This window comes from Mustela nivalis (genome assembly GCF_964662115.1).
Source record: "Mustela nivalis genome assembly, contig: HAP1_SCAFFOLD_2686, whole genome shotgun sequence".
NCBI classification, from domain to species: Eukaryota; Metazoa; Chordata; class Mammalia; order Carnivora; family Mustelidae; genus Mustela; species Mustela nivalis.
In genome coordinates, this window is record NW_028133979.1 from 34,105 (window position 1) to 51,778 (window position 17,674).

General features: G+C 33.9%; 1 protein-coding gene across 2 annotated transcripts in view; it reads right to left on the reverse strand.

Annotated features, from left to right (window-relative positions):
- The window catches only part of LOC309858508 (intermembrane lipid transfer protein VPS13B-like), a 44,758-nt gene extending 29,072 nt beyond the window's left edge, over positions 1–15,686 (reverse strand). For both annotated transcript variants that reach the window (XM_082751183.1, XM_082751184.1), the window contains exons 1-2: positions 15,470–15,686; positions 4,154–4,357 (exon numbers count right to left, since the gene is read on the reverse strand). In XM_082751183.1, coding sequence (XP_082607309.1) covers positions 4,154–4,357; positions 15,470–15,649 — 384 coding nt within the window. In that variant the 5' untranslated portion in view covers positions 15,650–15,686. The remainder of the gene's footprint in view (positions 1–4,153; positions 4,358–15,469) is intronic.
- Between the last annotated feature and the right edge of the window lie 1,988 nt (positions 15,687–17,674).

A 17,674-nucleotide genomic window follows, 5' to 3' on the forward strand; every position in this document is an offset into this window, starting at 1 on the left:
GAAAATATTTGCTACTTTTTCTTCCATAAGTCTGTGTTACCATCTGTAAGCTGCTTTACATGGTCTTCCTCCAATAAATAAATCTTCTGCAGTAAGATTCTTTCATTTACACATCTTCTTCACACAGGTCAGATTAAATTCATAGCTAATCCTTTCTTGATCAAAACTCTTCACAGTGTAAAGATAGAGGGTACATACCCCAATATCATAAAAGCCATTTATGAAAACCCATAGTGAATATCATTCTCAATGGGGAAAAACTAAGAACATTTCCCTTAAGGTCAGGAACACAGCAGGGCAGTCCACTATCACCACTGCTATTCAACACAGTACTAAAAGTCCTAGCCTCAGCAATCAGACAACAAAAGAAATAAAAGGCATCTGAATTGGCAAAGAAGAAGTCAAACTCTCACTCTTTGTAGATGATATGGTACTTTATGGGGAAAACCCAAAATACTCTAGTCCAATACTGCTAGAACTCATTCAGGAATTCAGTAAGGTGTCAGCATATAAAATCAATGTACAGAAATCAGTTGCATTTCTATACACCAACAGCAAGACAGAAGAAAGAGAAATTAAAGAGTAATCCCATTTACGATCGCCCCCCAAACCCTACGATACCTAGGAATAAACCTAACCAAAGGGACAAAGAATCTATACTCAGAAAACTATAAAGTACTCATGAAAGAAATTGAGGAAGACACAAAAAAGTAGAAAAATGTTCCATGCTCATGGATTAGTACAACAAATATTGTGAAAATGCCTATGCTACCTAAAGCAATCTACACATTTAATGCAATCCCTATCAAAATACCATCAATTTTTTTTTTCAAAGAACTGGAACAAATAATTTAAAATTTATATGGAACCAGAAAAGACCCCAAATAGCCAGAGGAATGTTGAAAAAGAAAACCAAAGTTGGCAGCAACACAATTCCAGACTTCAAGCTCTATTACAAAGCTGTAATCATCAAGGCAGTATGGTATTGGCACAAAAATCGACACATAGATCAATGGAACAGAATAGAGAGCTTGGAAAAGGACCCTCAACTCTATGGTCAACTAATTTTCAACAAAGCAGGAAAGAATGTCCAATGGAAAAAAGACAGCCTCTTCAACAAATGGTGTTGGGAAAATTGGATAGCCACATGCAGAAAAACGAAACTGGAAACAAACTGAGGTTGCTGGCGGTAGCGGGGGAAGGATAGGGTGGCTGGGTGATGGACACTGGGGAGGGTATGTGCTATGGTGAGTGCTGTGAATTGTGTAAGAATGATGATTCACAAGCTTGGACCTCTGAAACAAATAACACATTTTATGTTAATAAAAAAAAATCCATAGCTAACACAAAACTAATAAATCCACTAGAACATTTTCATTGTTAATGTTTATAACTCAATCAGAAAGAGACTATGGACTCTGAAAAACAATCTGAGGGTTTTGAAGGGGTGGGGGGTGGGAGGTTGGGGTACTAGGTGGTGGGTATTATAAAGGGCACGAATTGCATGGAGCACTGGGTGTGGTGAAAAATAATGAATACTGTTATGCTGAAAATAAAAAATAAATTAAAAAAAAAAAAAGAATTCTCAACATTCTAAATTTAAATTAATTTCAGTAATGTATGGAATTTATTTTTAAAATCAGAATTAATTTCTTTTTATGTGATTGGAAAAAAATCTCCCCTTTTTAATCTTTCCCTTTGTTAATTTCCCCATTTTGGCTAATGAAGACATCGTTCTTCTATCTTATCATATTGTAATACATTTACTAAAGCAAAATTGTTACTAATGTTGTATCATTTTTAAGATCCATCTGAAATGTCACCTTCTCTGTAAAATCCCCATAGACCCCATAGAATAAATCTGTTAATCATACTCCTACAATTACAGGCCATGTTCATCTCTATTACATCTTGTACAGGGCCATTATGTTCTTTTGAGTAGGTTATACTGTACTTTGTGTGAATGGCAGTCCCTAGATGGGACCATTCCATGAGAGTGCTGTCTTTACTGGTCTTTCAGTGTTTTTTAAATGTTTCTTTCTAATAAAAAGCCGCTCCCCAAAACAGGTAGTCACATTCATTTGGACATTCCTGTAAATAAAGTACTTAGCAAACAATCATTTAATGGAACACTTTCCTTTCTGCCAGGGAAATGTCTCTATTATCTAACTTCATTTATCAATTTCACTTGTACTATCCTTTGTCTAGCAATTTATCACTCCAAGCTTTGATTACTCTTCCAAAATATTCACAAAGTGTATTCTGTGCAATGTTAATATGCAGAAAAAAGTCTTTGATTAAGCAAGTTTGGACACTACTGCATTCAATACAGTGTTGTTGTTGTTGTTTTAAACTGCAGGAGCTTTTGTATTCTAAGAACATTAGGAATCTCCAAGAAAGAACTCACCGCTTTTACCCTAGAAATGATATGCCCCATTAACTTCATATGGCACAATTCTAGATTCTTGACCTATGCCTCATTTGGGTGGGTGGGGGGTGAACAAAGTAATACCTATCACTCAGGTCACTGTGTTTTTCAGAATTTAGAATGAGCAGGGTCAGAGAAGTTGCTTGTGCTGTTGTCTAATAAATCTATTCTAATATTAGAGCCTCAAAACAAGCCCATTTAAGTGAGTTTGATTGCCTTTACTGATTTGTTTGAAAAAAAAATTCCTTTACTTGCTTCTTATTTCAATTCTGTATTTTGCCAATTCTTTATTTCCACAGGAAATGATATCTTTATGCACAAACATAACTTCTACTTCTGTCTTTTCCAGTAGTTCTCAGTGGCGCAACTTCAGCCCCCTAGTGTGTGTTTTGGAAATGTAGTAGGATGTTGTTCTTTGACTCAATGACTGGGTGTCACTACTGGCATTTAAAGGTTTGGAGTAGAGGAATCAAGAGGTTCTGTGAGAATAAGACTGTCCTGAAAAACAAAAATTATCTTAGAAAAAATTTTTTTTAAAGATTTTGTTGACTTATTCAAGAGAGACAAAGAGAATATGTGCAGGGCAGGGAGGGGACAGAGGGAGAAGGAGCAGCAGATTTCCCACCGACCATGCAGCCCAACATGGGGATCAATACCAGGACCCTGGGAACATAAGCCAAAGCAGATGCTTAACTGACTGAGTCACACGGGTGCTCCCTAGCTCATGGAAATTTATACAAGTGAAAATCTTGTGTATCAACTTTGGAAATAAAATTGACCTCAGTTTTAGATCTAAACACTATTTTTTTGGCATTTTCTGCACGATTTTTTTTAAATACCAACAGTTCTAGAAACATAACTACTGAAATGAAAAGAATATTGTTTTGTTCAAATCTTTACCAGGGTTGCCACTATTTCAGAAAATGAGACCACCAATAAATGATGCCACAACACTACTACTTGTGATATTGGATATAGACCTTCACAAGTCTATCTGTATCACTCACATTCACAATAATTATATGTACCTAACTACTTCATCAGATCTTCTTCTAACATAGTTTTGTCTGAACATTTGTATGTATATTGAAATACATGTTATTATACCTTGAATTATATTCTTTAATCTTTTATATTTTAAGATATTAGATATTTTTGAAAATATGTGGATTATATTATTTTTTATTTTCATTTCAGGATAGTAAAGGGACATTATAAAATATTTGTTTTAAAAGGGCACTGGCATGTTGGCTGAAGTTAGGGTGCTAAAAATGAAAAGAAGGTTTTCTATGATTGTAAGGGAGAAGGAGAGGACTTTGGGTCCGACAGGATTAAAAACCACTAATGGAAAGATGGTAAGAACACTGTGGTTTACAAAACGGGCAGGGACAGAGGGGGCAGGGGAAAGGAGCATGAACTTCATTTTCATTCAGTTGCTAAGTTTCCATACATCTGAGGAAACATACCTTTACCGTGTCTCAGTTTTCTCCATTTCAGAGAACCCCCCACTGTCCTGAACTACCCCCACTACATACTGAAAGTAATTAGAATTTTGGGACCTAAAAGGAACATTAATAAAGAGCCACTGCTACCACAGCTCTCCATGAGCCTTCAGAACCTGCCAGCTTCCACAGAAGTGAGGTCATCTTCATTCTCAATCCTGGTACAGAACTCTGCGGTATATATCACCCTTCACTGGCAACAGAATTTTTCAGAAACACTTACCTCAGTAGTAGTTCCAACCTCAGCAGATGGGCTGCATGTGCTGGTATCTGGAGGAATTGTGCCTACGCTGCTTCTCACCGGAGAACCAGGAGCCGGCCCTGCCATGGTTTCCGGATAGGCTGAGGAAGGACTGAGATTGCCTCTCCTCTGAATCTTATTCCAGACCTTATTCATGATCTCAGTTAGCTCATATAAGAGCTGCACCTGAGCAGAAGGAAAAAAAAAAAAAAAAGGGAAAATAAGCCTTTCAACTTCTAGTGACAATTAACTAAATTACTACATGTGAGAAAATTAAAACAAGTCTAAGGAAACAAGAATATATGGAAATAAAAATAAATAAATGGAATAAATATATGGAAATAAAAATCTGTTAATGTACCACTAATCATATTATATTGTGATCTATAAAATATTATATAGTATAATTATACATATGATCATGAATATTTTATGATACTATAATTCTGATGAGATATACAGAGAAAATTCATGTAACAAGTTTATAACTTTAAGCATTTTATCATGATTTGAATTTGAAGATAAAATGAATTTACCCATAAAGTTTGTCACATATTCATACTGTGATATTTTATGAGCAACTTAGCATTTTTGTGGGAAAATCATGTTAATATGATAATAATGCTAACAAAACAGCTGATTATGGGACAGTGGATTGCTTTTAATATATGACTAATAGAACATACACAAAGAAATGCCTCTGAAGCAGAGGTCAATATCAGAATTTCATATCAAATATATACTAGTAAATATGATTACTTAATTACCATTTTTATTTCTAAATGATTTCCACATTCAAATTCTCCTTATTTTTCTGAGGGATAAAACTGAAATGGAAATTTCTTGCCCAGCAAAATAAAGTGAAAAAGAATGACATAACATAGAATAGTAAAAGGAAAATGTTACATATGAAACTTTGCTATAGATAAAGAACATAAACTATCCAACCTACTATTCCCCTTGGATTTGTCATTCCAATATTCAGAGAAAAAACTGTTTAACTTGCACATTGTTTGACTAAGTTCTAAGATATTTACATAAGATTTCATAAATAAGCATTAATCATGGAATTTGTATGACAACATATTGCCATATACTGTATAAAACAAGCCCAAGGAAAAAAATGCAAACAAAATATATAAGCAAATCCACAGCTGGATACCATATTCCGTTTGCCATAAAAAAAAAAAAAAAAGTGAAATTCTCATATTTATAAGAAGTTTCAGCCCCAGGACACATCCAGATGATAAAGCTGGCTTCTTATGTGGGCAGAACAGATGCATAAAAACACTGTTGTCAACCCTTATTTGATATAAAACAGTACTTGGGTTACAGTTTTCTCTTGCTTTGTGTGTGATGAAGTCTCAAATCTCAGGTTATAGTTCTTTTTGCTTAAAAAAATATTCTAATGGCTAGAGATCTTACAAAAAACCTCTTAGAAAAATTTTAGTTCAAATTCTTTTGTCCTTCATAATCAAGACTAAGTTCCAACTAAAAAGAAAAAATTTTGTTGCTAAATATTTTGAAAAAAGATTATTTTACTTTTTCTTAAAGAATAAAAACTGACAAATAAGGAAAGCATAAACCAAAGAAAACAATTTCTAAATACTTCTAAGGGCATACAGTTTATTTATTTAAGAGAACCGATGTTTTTATTGTCACTATTTCTTAATTCTTTTAACAATTAGCCTTAAATAATTTGTATGAATGTCACTAAGTACTTGTATAGTTAATGTACCAAGCAATCATGGACATAAACTTTAAACATATTTTTATTTTCAAAGGAGAGAGCTGCTATCACAGAACTCAGACTTGCCAAATTCAAAGGTTTTAAAAACATAAAAAATTTAAAGATTAATGTTCAATTCTTATCCTCCAAGCTGTACTAAAAAGTATGCCAATTCAAGCCACAATGAGCTACCACTACCCACCAATTAAAATGGCTAACTATAAAAAGCCTAACCATACCAGTATTGGCAAAGAGGTAGAACAACTGAAACTCTCATTTACTGCTGATGGGAATGCAGAATTCAGAATAGTTTGGTGCCTTCTGAAAAAGACATATACCTACCATATGATCCAGCCATTTCACTCTAGTGAAATGTTTCTAGTGTTTACTCTAGAAAAATGAAAGTCTATGTCCACACGAAAATGTGAACACAAATGTTCATAGCAATTTTTCTATAGTAATCTAAAACTGGAAAAAAATCTCAAATGCTTACCAACAAGTAGATAAACAAAATACAATATATCCATACAAAAGAATGGTATCTATGAGTAAAAAGAAATCAATATGGATTCATGAAAAACAAGGCTTAGTCTCAAAATAATTATGCTGAATCAAAGAAGTGAGGCAAAAAAATAAGGGTGGGGCGCCTGGGTGGCTCAGTTGGTTGGACGACTGCCTTCAGCTCAGGTCATGATCCTGGAGTCCCGGGATCGAGTCCCACATCGGGCTCCCAGCTCCATGGGGAGTCTGCTTCTCCCTCTGACCTTCTCCTCGCTCATGTTCTCTCTCACTGTCTCTCTTTCAAAATAAATAAATAAAATCTTTAAAAAAAAAAAAAATAAGGGCGGGGGGAGAGTTAGAGACACAGAATACAACTGTATGACTCTATTTATACAGTATCTTAGCAAATGACAATTAATCCGAGACAGAATCAGTGGTTGTCTGGAACAGGAGAAGAAGTGAAACAGAGGATAACACAGTAGCAGAAAGAAACTTTTGAAGAGGATGGATGAATGCATTATCTTGATTCTGAGAATGGTTTCATGTGCCAAATTATATAGCATTAGATAATTTAAACGTGCAGTTTATTGCATTTAAGAATATCCTAATAAAATTTTAAAAATTTCTTAAAAATGAGTGCCCCATGAGGAGGTTTTATGTATATTTCTGAAAGTGACTAAATATTAACACCTTATATATAAAAAACTTACTGAATATAAAAAATGTAATATTTTACTTTTTAAAAATTAACTTTACATATACTTTTTCCATTTTTTAAAAAAGATTTTATTTATTTATTTGACAGAGAGGGATCACAAGTAGACAGAGAGGCAGGCAGAGAGAGAGAGGGAAGGCTCCCTGCTGAGCAGAGAGCCTGACGCGGAACTCAATCCCAGGACCCTGAGATCATGACCTGAGCCGAAGGCAGCAGCTTAACCCACTGAGCCACCCAGGTGCCCTACTTTTTCATTTAATGTATAACCAATCATAAAGGAGAGTTAATTGGACCGGAGAGGCTGAGATAATTCTCAAGGAGATACATTCCTGAAGGGCAGATGCAATTTAAGTGGAGGCAAAGCCATTCCAGGCACAAGACTAGCAAGAGCAACAGCCAAGTGCAGGAAATGATATAGGGGCATGAAAAGAAAAGTTCTATCCAGTTAGGCAGGAAGAACTTGTTTTGCAGGGTATTAGGAGAGAGACTCAGATAAAAGAGTAACCATAGATAGAAGAAAACCACGGATACACAATTTCAATGGAAACCAAGCAGGAATGGAATTTTAACAAAGGATCACTAATCCACAGTGAACACCAGAGCTCTAAGTGAATACAAACTTAAAAAGTCTAGCTCATTTGGCAAGTAGGTTGTCACTAATTATTGGAGCTCAGTTTCAAAAAAAAAGTTCTTGCCTCCAAAAATATTTTTAAAAAGACTCTTCATATAAAGCATAACCCTTACCCAGTCTAATTTTGCTTAAAGATAAAAATGAAAATCAGGGGCTCAGAAAAATTAAGAATGAGTGAGTGGTACTAGGATACAAACCCAGTTTTGTTTAAATTCAGTGCTGTTTTCCTAGACACTAATGTCAAATTTCAGAGCCCTTCTTAAAACTGAACATAACTTACAGCAATAAAAACTATGAATAAACAGGATAAAAAGCATAAACCCATTCTTTCTCTAGTTCTACATACTCACAACCCAAAAATGTAAAGATGGCTTTAGGTTCCTAGAAATGCCTTATAAGAAAATAAAATATATCAATTTATTGGCTAATGGAAATTTTTATTATATTAAAGGGAATTTTTTTTCTTTTTTTTCTTTTATTTTTTATAAACATATATATTTTTTAATTTTTTTTTAATTTTTTTTATATAAACATATATTTTTATCCCCAGGGGTACAGGTCTGTGAATCACAAGGTTTACACATTTCACAGCACTCACCAAAGCACATACCCTCCCCCAATGTCCATAATCCCACCCCCTTCTCCCAAACCCCCTCCCCCCAGCAACCAAAAACAGGATTCTACAGGGTCTTTTAATTTTAGAGTAAATATAATTTTTAAGATCAAAGAAACTAGTTTCTAAAGACATTAAAGAGAATTGTGTAACTTTGGTAACTGTTGAACAGTTAAGTTAAAGGGACGGGTTAATGAAAATCACCCTTAGAAAAAAAAACTCTGAATATTCAACTGGGTTAAATATTTATACTGTCTAAGGCCCTTGAACAGCAATGAGTTCTAAGAACTGACACAGTAGTTCAGTTCACCATTGTTGATATACAGACCTACAGTAACATCTAACAGGATAAAGAATTTGTTCTGGGCATGCCCTACATACAGAGCTTGCCTTTTATTTTAAAATATATAAACTACTTGAAGGTTTTGTATCTAAGCAATAATGAATCAAATTAATTAATATTCCAGTATCAAAACTTCTGGTATCATTCTAATGGGTAAACCAAAAATTGGTATTTATGAAGGAAATATTTTCTTAAAACAGAATCAAGAATCTTATGTACTGGCTATAAATCAATACTCCATAAAGCTTCTGAGAACGTATGCAAAATTTGGTGGGTATATACATTACTTTAGGAAACAGCCTCATAGCTTTTATCAGATTCTCAAAGAAGTCCATGGCACAAAAAGAACAAGAAGTACTGGCATTCACGAAAACAAAACCAAAACAAATGGATTAGTGAGAAACCACTCAAAAAAAAAAAAAAAAAAAAGGTTATTTTGAGTCATTACTCTTAAAAATAAATGATAAATTTTAGGATGCATGTGGATGCATTTTAGGGGCCCATGGTATTCTTTGTAAGGTAGGATATCCAGAAAATAAAAACAGACCTATAGATATATTTCAGTAAGAAAGATTAAACATTTTTGGTAAAAGAGGCCATGAAGGCAAATAACTGCATTACAAATACAGGGTTTGTATTTATAGAGCCTAAGGGAATTTCTTCAAATTGCTAAGAAAATGTAGATAAATTATATAAATGATCAATTCATAAAACAAGTTCATTGGCCAATAAACATTCAAAAACTGTTCAACCTTATTCATAAACAGGAAAATACAAATTAATGTAAATAATATGAACTGTCAATTCACAAACACAATGGCCAATGAACATTTAAAAAGATGTTTCATTTCCCCTCAGCCTGAGAGACATCCTTTAAGATTTCTTTATTTTCTTTTTTTAAGATTTTTTATTTATTTGACATAGAGAGAGCAGGGGGGAGCAGGAAGAGGGAGGGAGAGGGAGAAACAGGAAGAGGGAGGGAGAGGGAGAGCGGGCTCCCCACTGAACAGGGGCTCTATCCCAGGACCCTGGGATCATAACCTGAACAGAAGGCAGCCACTTAACCAACTGAGCCACCCAGGTGCCCTTCCTTTAAGATTTCTCACAGTGCAATTCTACTGGTGATAGATTCCTTTATGTGAAAATGTCTTTATTTAGTCTTTATTCATAAACATTATTTTTTAATTTAGAATTTTGGGTTGATAGGCTGTTTTTATTTTTTTATTTTCACAATTTAAAGATGTTGCTCTAGGGGCACCTGGGTGGCTCAGTCAGTTGCCTTCGGCTCAGGTCATGATCCCAGGGTCCTGGGATCAAGACCCGCCCTGGGCTCTCAGCGGAGAGCCTGCTTCTCTCTCTCTCCCTCTGTCTACCACTCTGCCTATTTATGCTATCTGTCTGTCAAATAAATAAATAAAATCTTAAAAAAAAAAAATAAAGATGCTGCTCTTTAGATCTTTATACTCAGGAGAAGTAATCAATCAAATCTTGGTTCTCTTGTAGTAATGCATTATTTTTCTCATGGTACTTTCAAGATTTGCTCTTTATCTGTGGCTTTTAACAGCTGCATTAAGATGTGTGCAGGCATGGCCTTCTTCATGTTGCATAGGCCAAGGACAGGCCGCCCCATGATGGCCCACTCTGACATGAAGATTATATTGAATTAAAAAGCAATCAAAACCCGGTAGATTCCGGTAAAGCTCTTTACCTCCCCCACAACTGCCTCAAAGCATTTAGGCAGAGGACCTGCTCCAGGAAGAGAACTATGAGACTAAGAACTATAGTATGTTATGAACGAGGTTTGGTAGACTGGGAGGAACATAGAGCAAGGCCTGCTTGATCAAATTCCTCTATGTCCCATTGTTTCTGAGAGGCCCAGCAAATATTCATTTACTAAACATTTGCTCTTTTTCATCTTCCTATAAATTGCATTCCTTTCCTCTGAAGTCCAGACCCCTGTTCCTTCACCTTAGTCCAAGATGACATATATACCTAATTTTGCCTATCTTTGGAATTTCTATTTCTTGTGGATTCTCCACATATATGCTATTTTTTATTGTTGTTTCAGGTTTTTATTTAAATTTTACTAAGTTAACATATAAAGTAATACTGGTTTCAGGGATAGATTTTAGTCATTCATCACTTACATATGACACCCAGTACTCATTATAAGTGCCCATTACCCATTTGGCCTACCCCTCACCTCCTCCCTCCATCAACCCTCTGTTCTTTACAGTTAAAAGTCTATTATTGTTTGCTTCCGTCTTTCTCCCTCCCCACCCTTATACTCATCTGTTTTGTTTCTTTAATTCTACATGTGGGTGAAATCATATGGTTTTGTCTTTCTCTGACTGACTTATTTCACTTTACATAATAGACTCTAGCTCCATAGATGCCCTTGCAAATGGCAATACTTCATTCTCCTTGATGGCTGAGTAATATTCCATCATATGTATATAAGTATGTACGACTGTGTTCTCCCCTAAGAGTTTGATGGTTTCCTTTCTCACATTTGAGTCTTTCAACCCAAATATTAAATTTGATTTTCTTCTGTTAATCTCTCTGATGTCAACTTGATTCTTAGTCCATCTAGAATGACCTTGAAGGCACAGAATAGTCTTGCTCCCCAACAATGTGTTTATCTTATTCATCTTTGTTCTCCTCACTTCTGGATGAGGTCTATAGTATTGGACTTGTAGTACTTGAGATTCTCTCCTTCCCTCTCCCTCTGCTTCTCCTGCCTCCACAGCCCCCCAAGCCACGCATGGTCTAATACATTAAAACTTTATTTTTTTTAATTTTTAAAAATGATTTTACTTATTTGACAGAGAAAGACACAGTGAGAGAGGGAACATGAGCAGGGGCGGGGTGGGGGGAGGTGGAAGCAGGCTTCCCGCTGAGCAGTAAGCCCAATGTGGGGCTCAATTCCAGGACTCTGGGATCATGACCTGAGCTGAAGGCAGACGCTTAATAACTAAGCCACCCAGGCACTCCTTAAAACTTTATAAAACAAACTAAACACTTTCTCCTAGTATATGACTTTCTGCTATCTTATTGTGTCTTTCAAAGAGAAAATGTTTTTAAACTTGATTATGCCCAATATCAAAATCAATTTGGGAAGAGCTGCCCTTTGAACAATATTGACTGATCCAATCTATGAATAGGTATATCTCTCCAGTTAGGTTCTTTAAATTCTCCCAGCAATGCTTTCTGGTTTTCACAGTAAAACTTGGACATCTTTAGTTAGATTCATTTGTTCATGTTATTGGGCATCAATGTAAGTAGAATGGATTCATTCCAGTTTCTAGTTGTTTGCTGCTACTACGCAAAAATACAACTGATTTTTATTCATTACTCTTGTCTCCTACAACCTTGATAATTTTATTAATAGGCTGTTAATTCCTCTAGGATTTTCTATAAAACATTTTATCATAAACAAATAGAAAGATCTTTACTTTTTCCTTATCTTTATGCCTTTTAATTTCCTTTGGTTTATTGGAATGGCTAGGACATCTAGTATGATACAGATTAAGTAATAAAATCAGGCATTGTGGGCTTTTTTTGTATTTTAGTGGAAAATAATCAAATAATATTTGATTTCCTACATATATCCTTTACCAGCTTTGAAAAATTCTCTAATATTTGTAATTTGCTTAGAGTTTTTATCATGAATGGTTGGTTAAATTTTGTCAAATGTTTTGCTTGCATCTATGGAAATTTTCATAGGATTTTTCTCAGCTCTTCTATTGATATGGTGAATTCTACTAAATGATTTTTTAATATTATACCAAATTTGAATTTCTAAGATGAATCCTACTTTATCACCATTTATTAATGGGGTTAAAGTGGGTTAAAGCCTTGCCTTTGGCTCAGGTCATGATCTCAGGGTCCTGGGATAGAGCCCCGCATCTGGCTCTCTGCTCAGCAAGGAGCCTGCTTACCCCCCCACCTTCTGCCTGCCTCTCTGCCTACTTGTGATCTCCCTCTGTCAAATAAATAAATAAAATCTTTAAAAAAATAAATAAAACAATTTGGGAAGGAATCTTTCATTCTATATCTCTGGAAAAAAATTTGTGAAAATTTCCTATTTTTTTCCCCTTGAATATTTGGTAAAATTCACCCACTGGGGCCTGAACTTTTCTTTAAAACTTATTTTGATATCACATTTAATTTCTTTTATAGAATTAATTTTAATTTAATTATTTAATTTTATTTAGAAGCATCTTTATTTTCTAGATATATACAGTTTTTCTACAGTTTATTACTGATTTTTAATACATTTTGATTATGATTAGATAATATACTTTATTTTGATCTTGTAAACAAAATGAGACAATGTACATCTGAAAAAAACATGTAGTCCACGTTTGTTAGATACAGTGTTCCATAAATGTCAATTAGATCAAGATGAGTGTGTAGTATTTTTCATTCATTCTTCTATATCTCCAATTATTTACTTTTATCTGGTTGCTTTATCAATTGCTGAGAAAGGTGTTATAAACTCCCCTACTGTGTGTGGTATTTATTTTTCTTCTAGTTGCTTTAAAACTGCTGAGATTGTGAAAAAAAGTTCCTACTATGCAGTACTGAATAGAATCATCTGTTTTTTCTTTAATTCCACCCATTTTTGTTTCATGTCATTATTTATCTCTGGTAATACCCTTTTTCTTGGGGCACCTGGGTGGCTCAGTTGGTTAAGCCTCTGCCTGCAGCTCAGGTTCAGGATCTCAGGGTCCTGGGATCAAGCCCAGCGGTCAGGCTCTCTGCTCAGCAGGGAGCTGAAATTTTGTACACCTCCACCCAACCACCCCTCAACTCCACCCCCCTCGCCACCTGCCTCTCTGCCTATTTTGGTCTCTCTGTCAAATAAATACAATCTTTAAAAAAAAAATACCCTTTTTATTTAGTTTATTTGATATTAAAATAAGCAAGTCCAGCCATATTACACTGTCTGTATGGTATACTGTTCCTATGCATTTATTTATAACTGTTTCTTTATGTTTCAAGTGCTTCTCTTTGAAGCAATATACAGTGGAGTCTTACTCTATAAATCTCTGCCTTTTAATAGGAAGCTGGACCAGAGGTCAGCAAACTTTCTGCTAAAGGGTCAGATAGTAAATATTCTAGGCTTTGTGAGCCATACTGTTTTCTTGGGCTGCTACTTAATTCTGCATAACTGCAACCTCAGACAAAATATAAAAACTGGGTTTTTGGCCTGCAGGCTTTTGTTTGCTAACTCATGATTTAAACACTCCAAGTTAACATCATTAACATTTAAGACTATTGGTGAGAATAGCTCAGCTCTATCATTTTATTTATTTATTTATTTATTTATTTATTTATTTATGTTACAAGTTTTTATTTAATTTTTTTACATACAGGGTAATACTGGTTTCAGCAGAATTCAGTGATTCATCACTTACATATAACACTTAGGGCTCCTCAAAACAAGTACCCCCCTTAAAACCCATCACCCATTTAGCCCATGCCCTGCCTGCCTATACTCTGTTAATCCTCAGTTTGTTCTCTATAGTCAAGAGTCTTTTATGGTTTGCCTCCCTCTTTTTTCCCCCCTTCCCCTATGTTCACCTGCTTTGTTCCTTAAATTCCACATATAAGTAAAATCATATGGTATTTATCTTTCTCTGACTTACTTATTTCACTTAGCATAATAGACTATAGCTCCATTTACATCGTTGCAAATGATAAAATTTCATTTCTGTTTCTATCCAGTTTTTAAACTCTGTTACCATTTCTTGACTTTTTTTAAGATCATTTGAATACTTTTGGTATTCCATTTTAATATATCTCTTAGCCATATCTCTTTGTATTTTTACATTTTATTTTTAGTAGTTATTTTAGAAGATTATATGTTGAAAATTTTCATAGTCTAATTAGAGTTTACACTGTACCAGTTCACATGATATTTAGAAATCTGGCAGCCATTAGGTCCCTTTAATCCTCCATTAACCAGGCAGGAAGAAGAGGAGAAAGGAGGATGATATCAGTAAGGAGGCTGTATAAAATATGAAATAATATTTGAAACCACTTTAAAAAAATGCAGTCTAAAAATGAGCTTAGTTAATGGCTTATAACCACTAATGCTGAGATAAACACAGATTTATCAATATTGACCTGTCAGATCGAATACCTATCTAAAAATAATTTTTTTAAAATATAATTTCATTGGTATTCAACACTGACAATCTATGTAGAAAGTATAACACAGTCTGCTTAAGGTTAAAGAAACAAGTTAACTATACACAATAATTTGTATAAATCTGGGAGAGTGGAATTCATATTACATTGTAACACTACAGAATTGGCCCATACCAACTGAAATGTTATGAGATTAGTAAAATATATTTCTTAAGTAGTTAACAGTGCTTTTTAAAAATATTATGTATAGAGCAAAAGAAGTTCTGAGTAAGAATCTTGTTGAAATTGTATTTGATCATGTTAAAAGACTCTTCCAGGTTGATAATAAAGCAGTCCTTCAGTGTTTAAACACTTTATACCTGCAACTGATTTCATTCTTTCAGCCACAAGATTCATTTATGCTGCCACCATTACATTTTCAGAAGAGTTTAAGTTACAAAATTTGAGAAAGCTTCAAAGCAATTCTTAATCTAACCATTCTGATCTTGATGGCTCTGTGAAAAATCATTTAGGACACTAAACAGAAGAGAAACCTATATAAAGTTCACAACAATTGTCCTTAAATCACATTATTTTAAATTTCCTTTCATGAATCAACTATACTAACCTGAGGGTTCGAGCATTTTATCTGAAGTGACTCTAGCTCAACATGGAGACAGACGACAAATGAATGCCTTGTATCAGGTCCTGTAGCGAGTAGTTTCTGAGATGTAACAGCTAGAGTAGAGGTACAACCCATTGGTTCCACTAGGCAAAGTGTCACTTGTTTACCAAAAAGGGTATACATGCTGAAATGATGCAAGCTGATAGTCCAAGGAAAAGCATTACCTGGTAACAAGGACAAAGGGGGCAGATAAGCACACATATAAAAATACAGTTGTCACTTGATAATAAGGGGTCTATCATCTAATTTTGAAATATAAAACATTTAATACAGCATCAAAAAAGCGACAATACCAGAGACCAATGTGCTCAACAATTTATATGCTGTTTAAAAGTAATTTTGAAAAATGTTTATATTTGTATTAATTATACTACATATCAAGAATTATATACATCATAAAACATACAGAAATAATACAGTATTATACTGTATTGTATCAGTATAGTATACTGTATATATCAGTAATTATATACATTATGAAACATATAGAAATAGAACTTATGGAAATGAGATGGAGATATAAATAGAAATTCTAACTTCGTTTTCCTTCATCCTAGTGGGATGTACTGTACAATTGCTGGGGATGTAGTCATTATACCTTGGAGACCATAGATCTAGCAGAGGAATAAGAGAGGAAAAGAATAATCTATTATCATCTGTTGGATCATCTGCACCAAAATCATGTGGGTGCACATATAAACCATAGATTCTTGGTTTCTAATTCAGACCTTCTTAAGCAGAATCTCTGGGGGTAAGACCCAAGATGCATTTTGTTATTTTCTGCTGGTGATTGTTAGGTATAATATGTTATTTTAAAATAAAATATACTTGATAAAAAATAAGCACTCATAAATATCAGGAGTAAAAGTAAAATTCCTTTCCTTTTTTATACTTTTTTCTTTTATTTATGTATCAGAGATTAATTCATGAACAAAAATTATGAGATAAAACCATTTTAATGTGGTTATAAAGTACTTTGTGAAATGATTTTTTCAAGTATACTGAGTATTGGAGTATTTATTAACATTTACTCTTGAGATGCCAACTAATGAAAAATAGGTTTCTATGATTTACAGTTTTGATTTTGCAATTCTACTAGCACTTGTAAGTATAGACATTATAGACATTGTAATGAGAGCTAAATTATTTTTAAGCAAATTGAAAATACATTTTTTCTAAATAGAGAAGAATACCTCACTGCATATAAGTTAGACAATATGTAAAGAAAAATCAAAACCAGTCCTAAAAATATTTTCCTAAGCAGAAAATATTTATATCTAAGAAAAAAAATCAAAACTTGCCAAAATGAGAGGTACTGATACATCGCAAAAGATAAATTAGAAAATATATAAAGAAGAAATATCAAAACTAGTCAAAACCTTGCCACTCCCAATAACAACTATTAACGCAACTAATATTTCCTTCATGTCTTTTTTTTTTCCTGCATTTTGCTGGATATGCCCATGCAGAAGCAGGATCATACTGTAATTTTACATTCAGATTATCTTCCAGTGACAGTAAAAATACCAAGTGAATTACAAACTGGATCAGACTATATATTTATACATATACACACATATACATCGAATATAAGTAACCATTTGAACTATGAATGGTGATATTGAGTAGATACTACAGGATAGGTTCTTTTAAGTTTGAATACTCAAAATGTCCTGACCAAATATAGTTCATAAGATTAAAATTGGAATCCTTGAAATTGAGACCTGGATACTAGAATAAATCTAGCTACATAGTAGGGCATAATAACTTGACTGGAAACAATGAAAACTGCATAATAGTATGTGGTCAGTACTGTGGTACTCTGCCTGTCTTAAGATTTAAAATATTTGCCCCCAAGAAAGAATGACAAACTTTAAATTATCTGTAACTAATTCTAAAATTATTTTAAAACCTACACAAAGTTCCATGCTATTTTACAAAATAAACTCTTTGCCAAATTTGTCTTAAAATATTCTGGAATGATTACAGGTTAGATATTTTAAAACTGGTAGTGAGCTATATATAGTTTTTCAAATTTTATGTTATCCAAGAAAGGCTAAATGGTGGATATATTGGATGAAGAGCACTGAATTTAAATTTGTCAAATTAAAAATAAAATCTCAAACAACATTAGTACTATGGCAGATG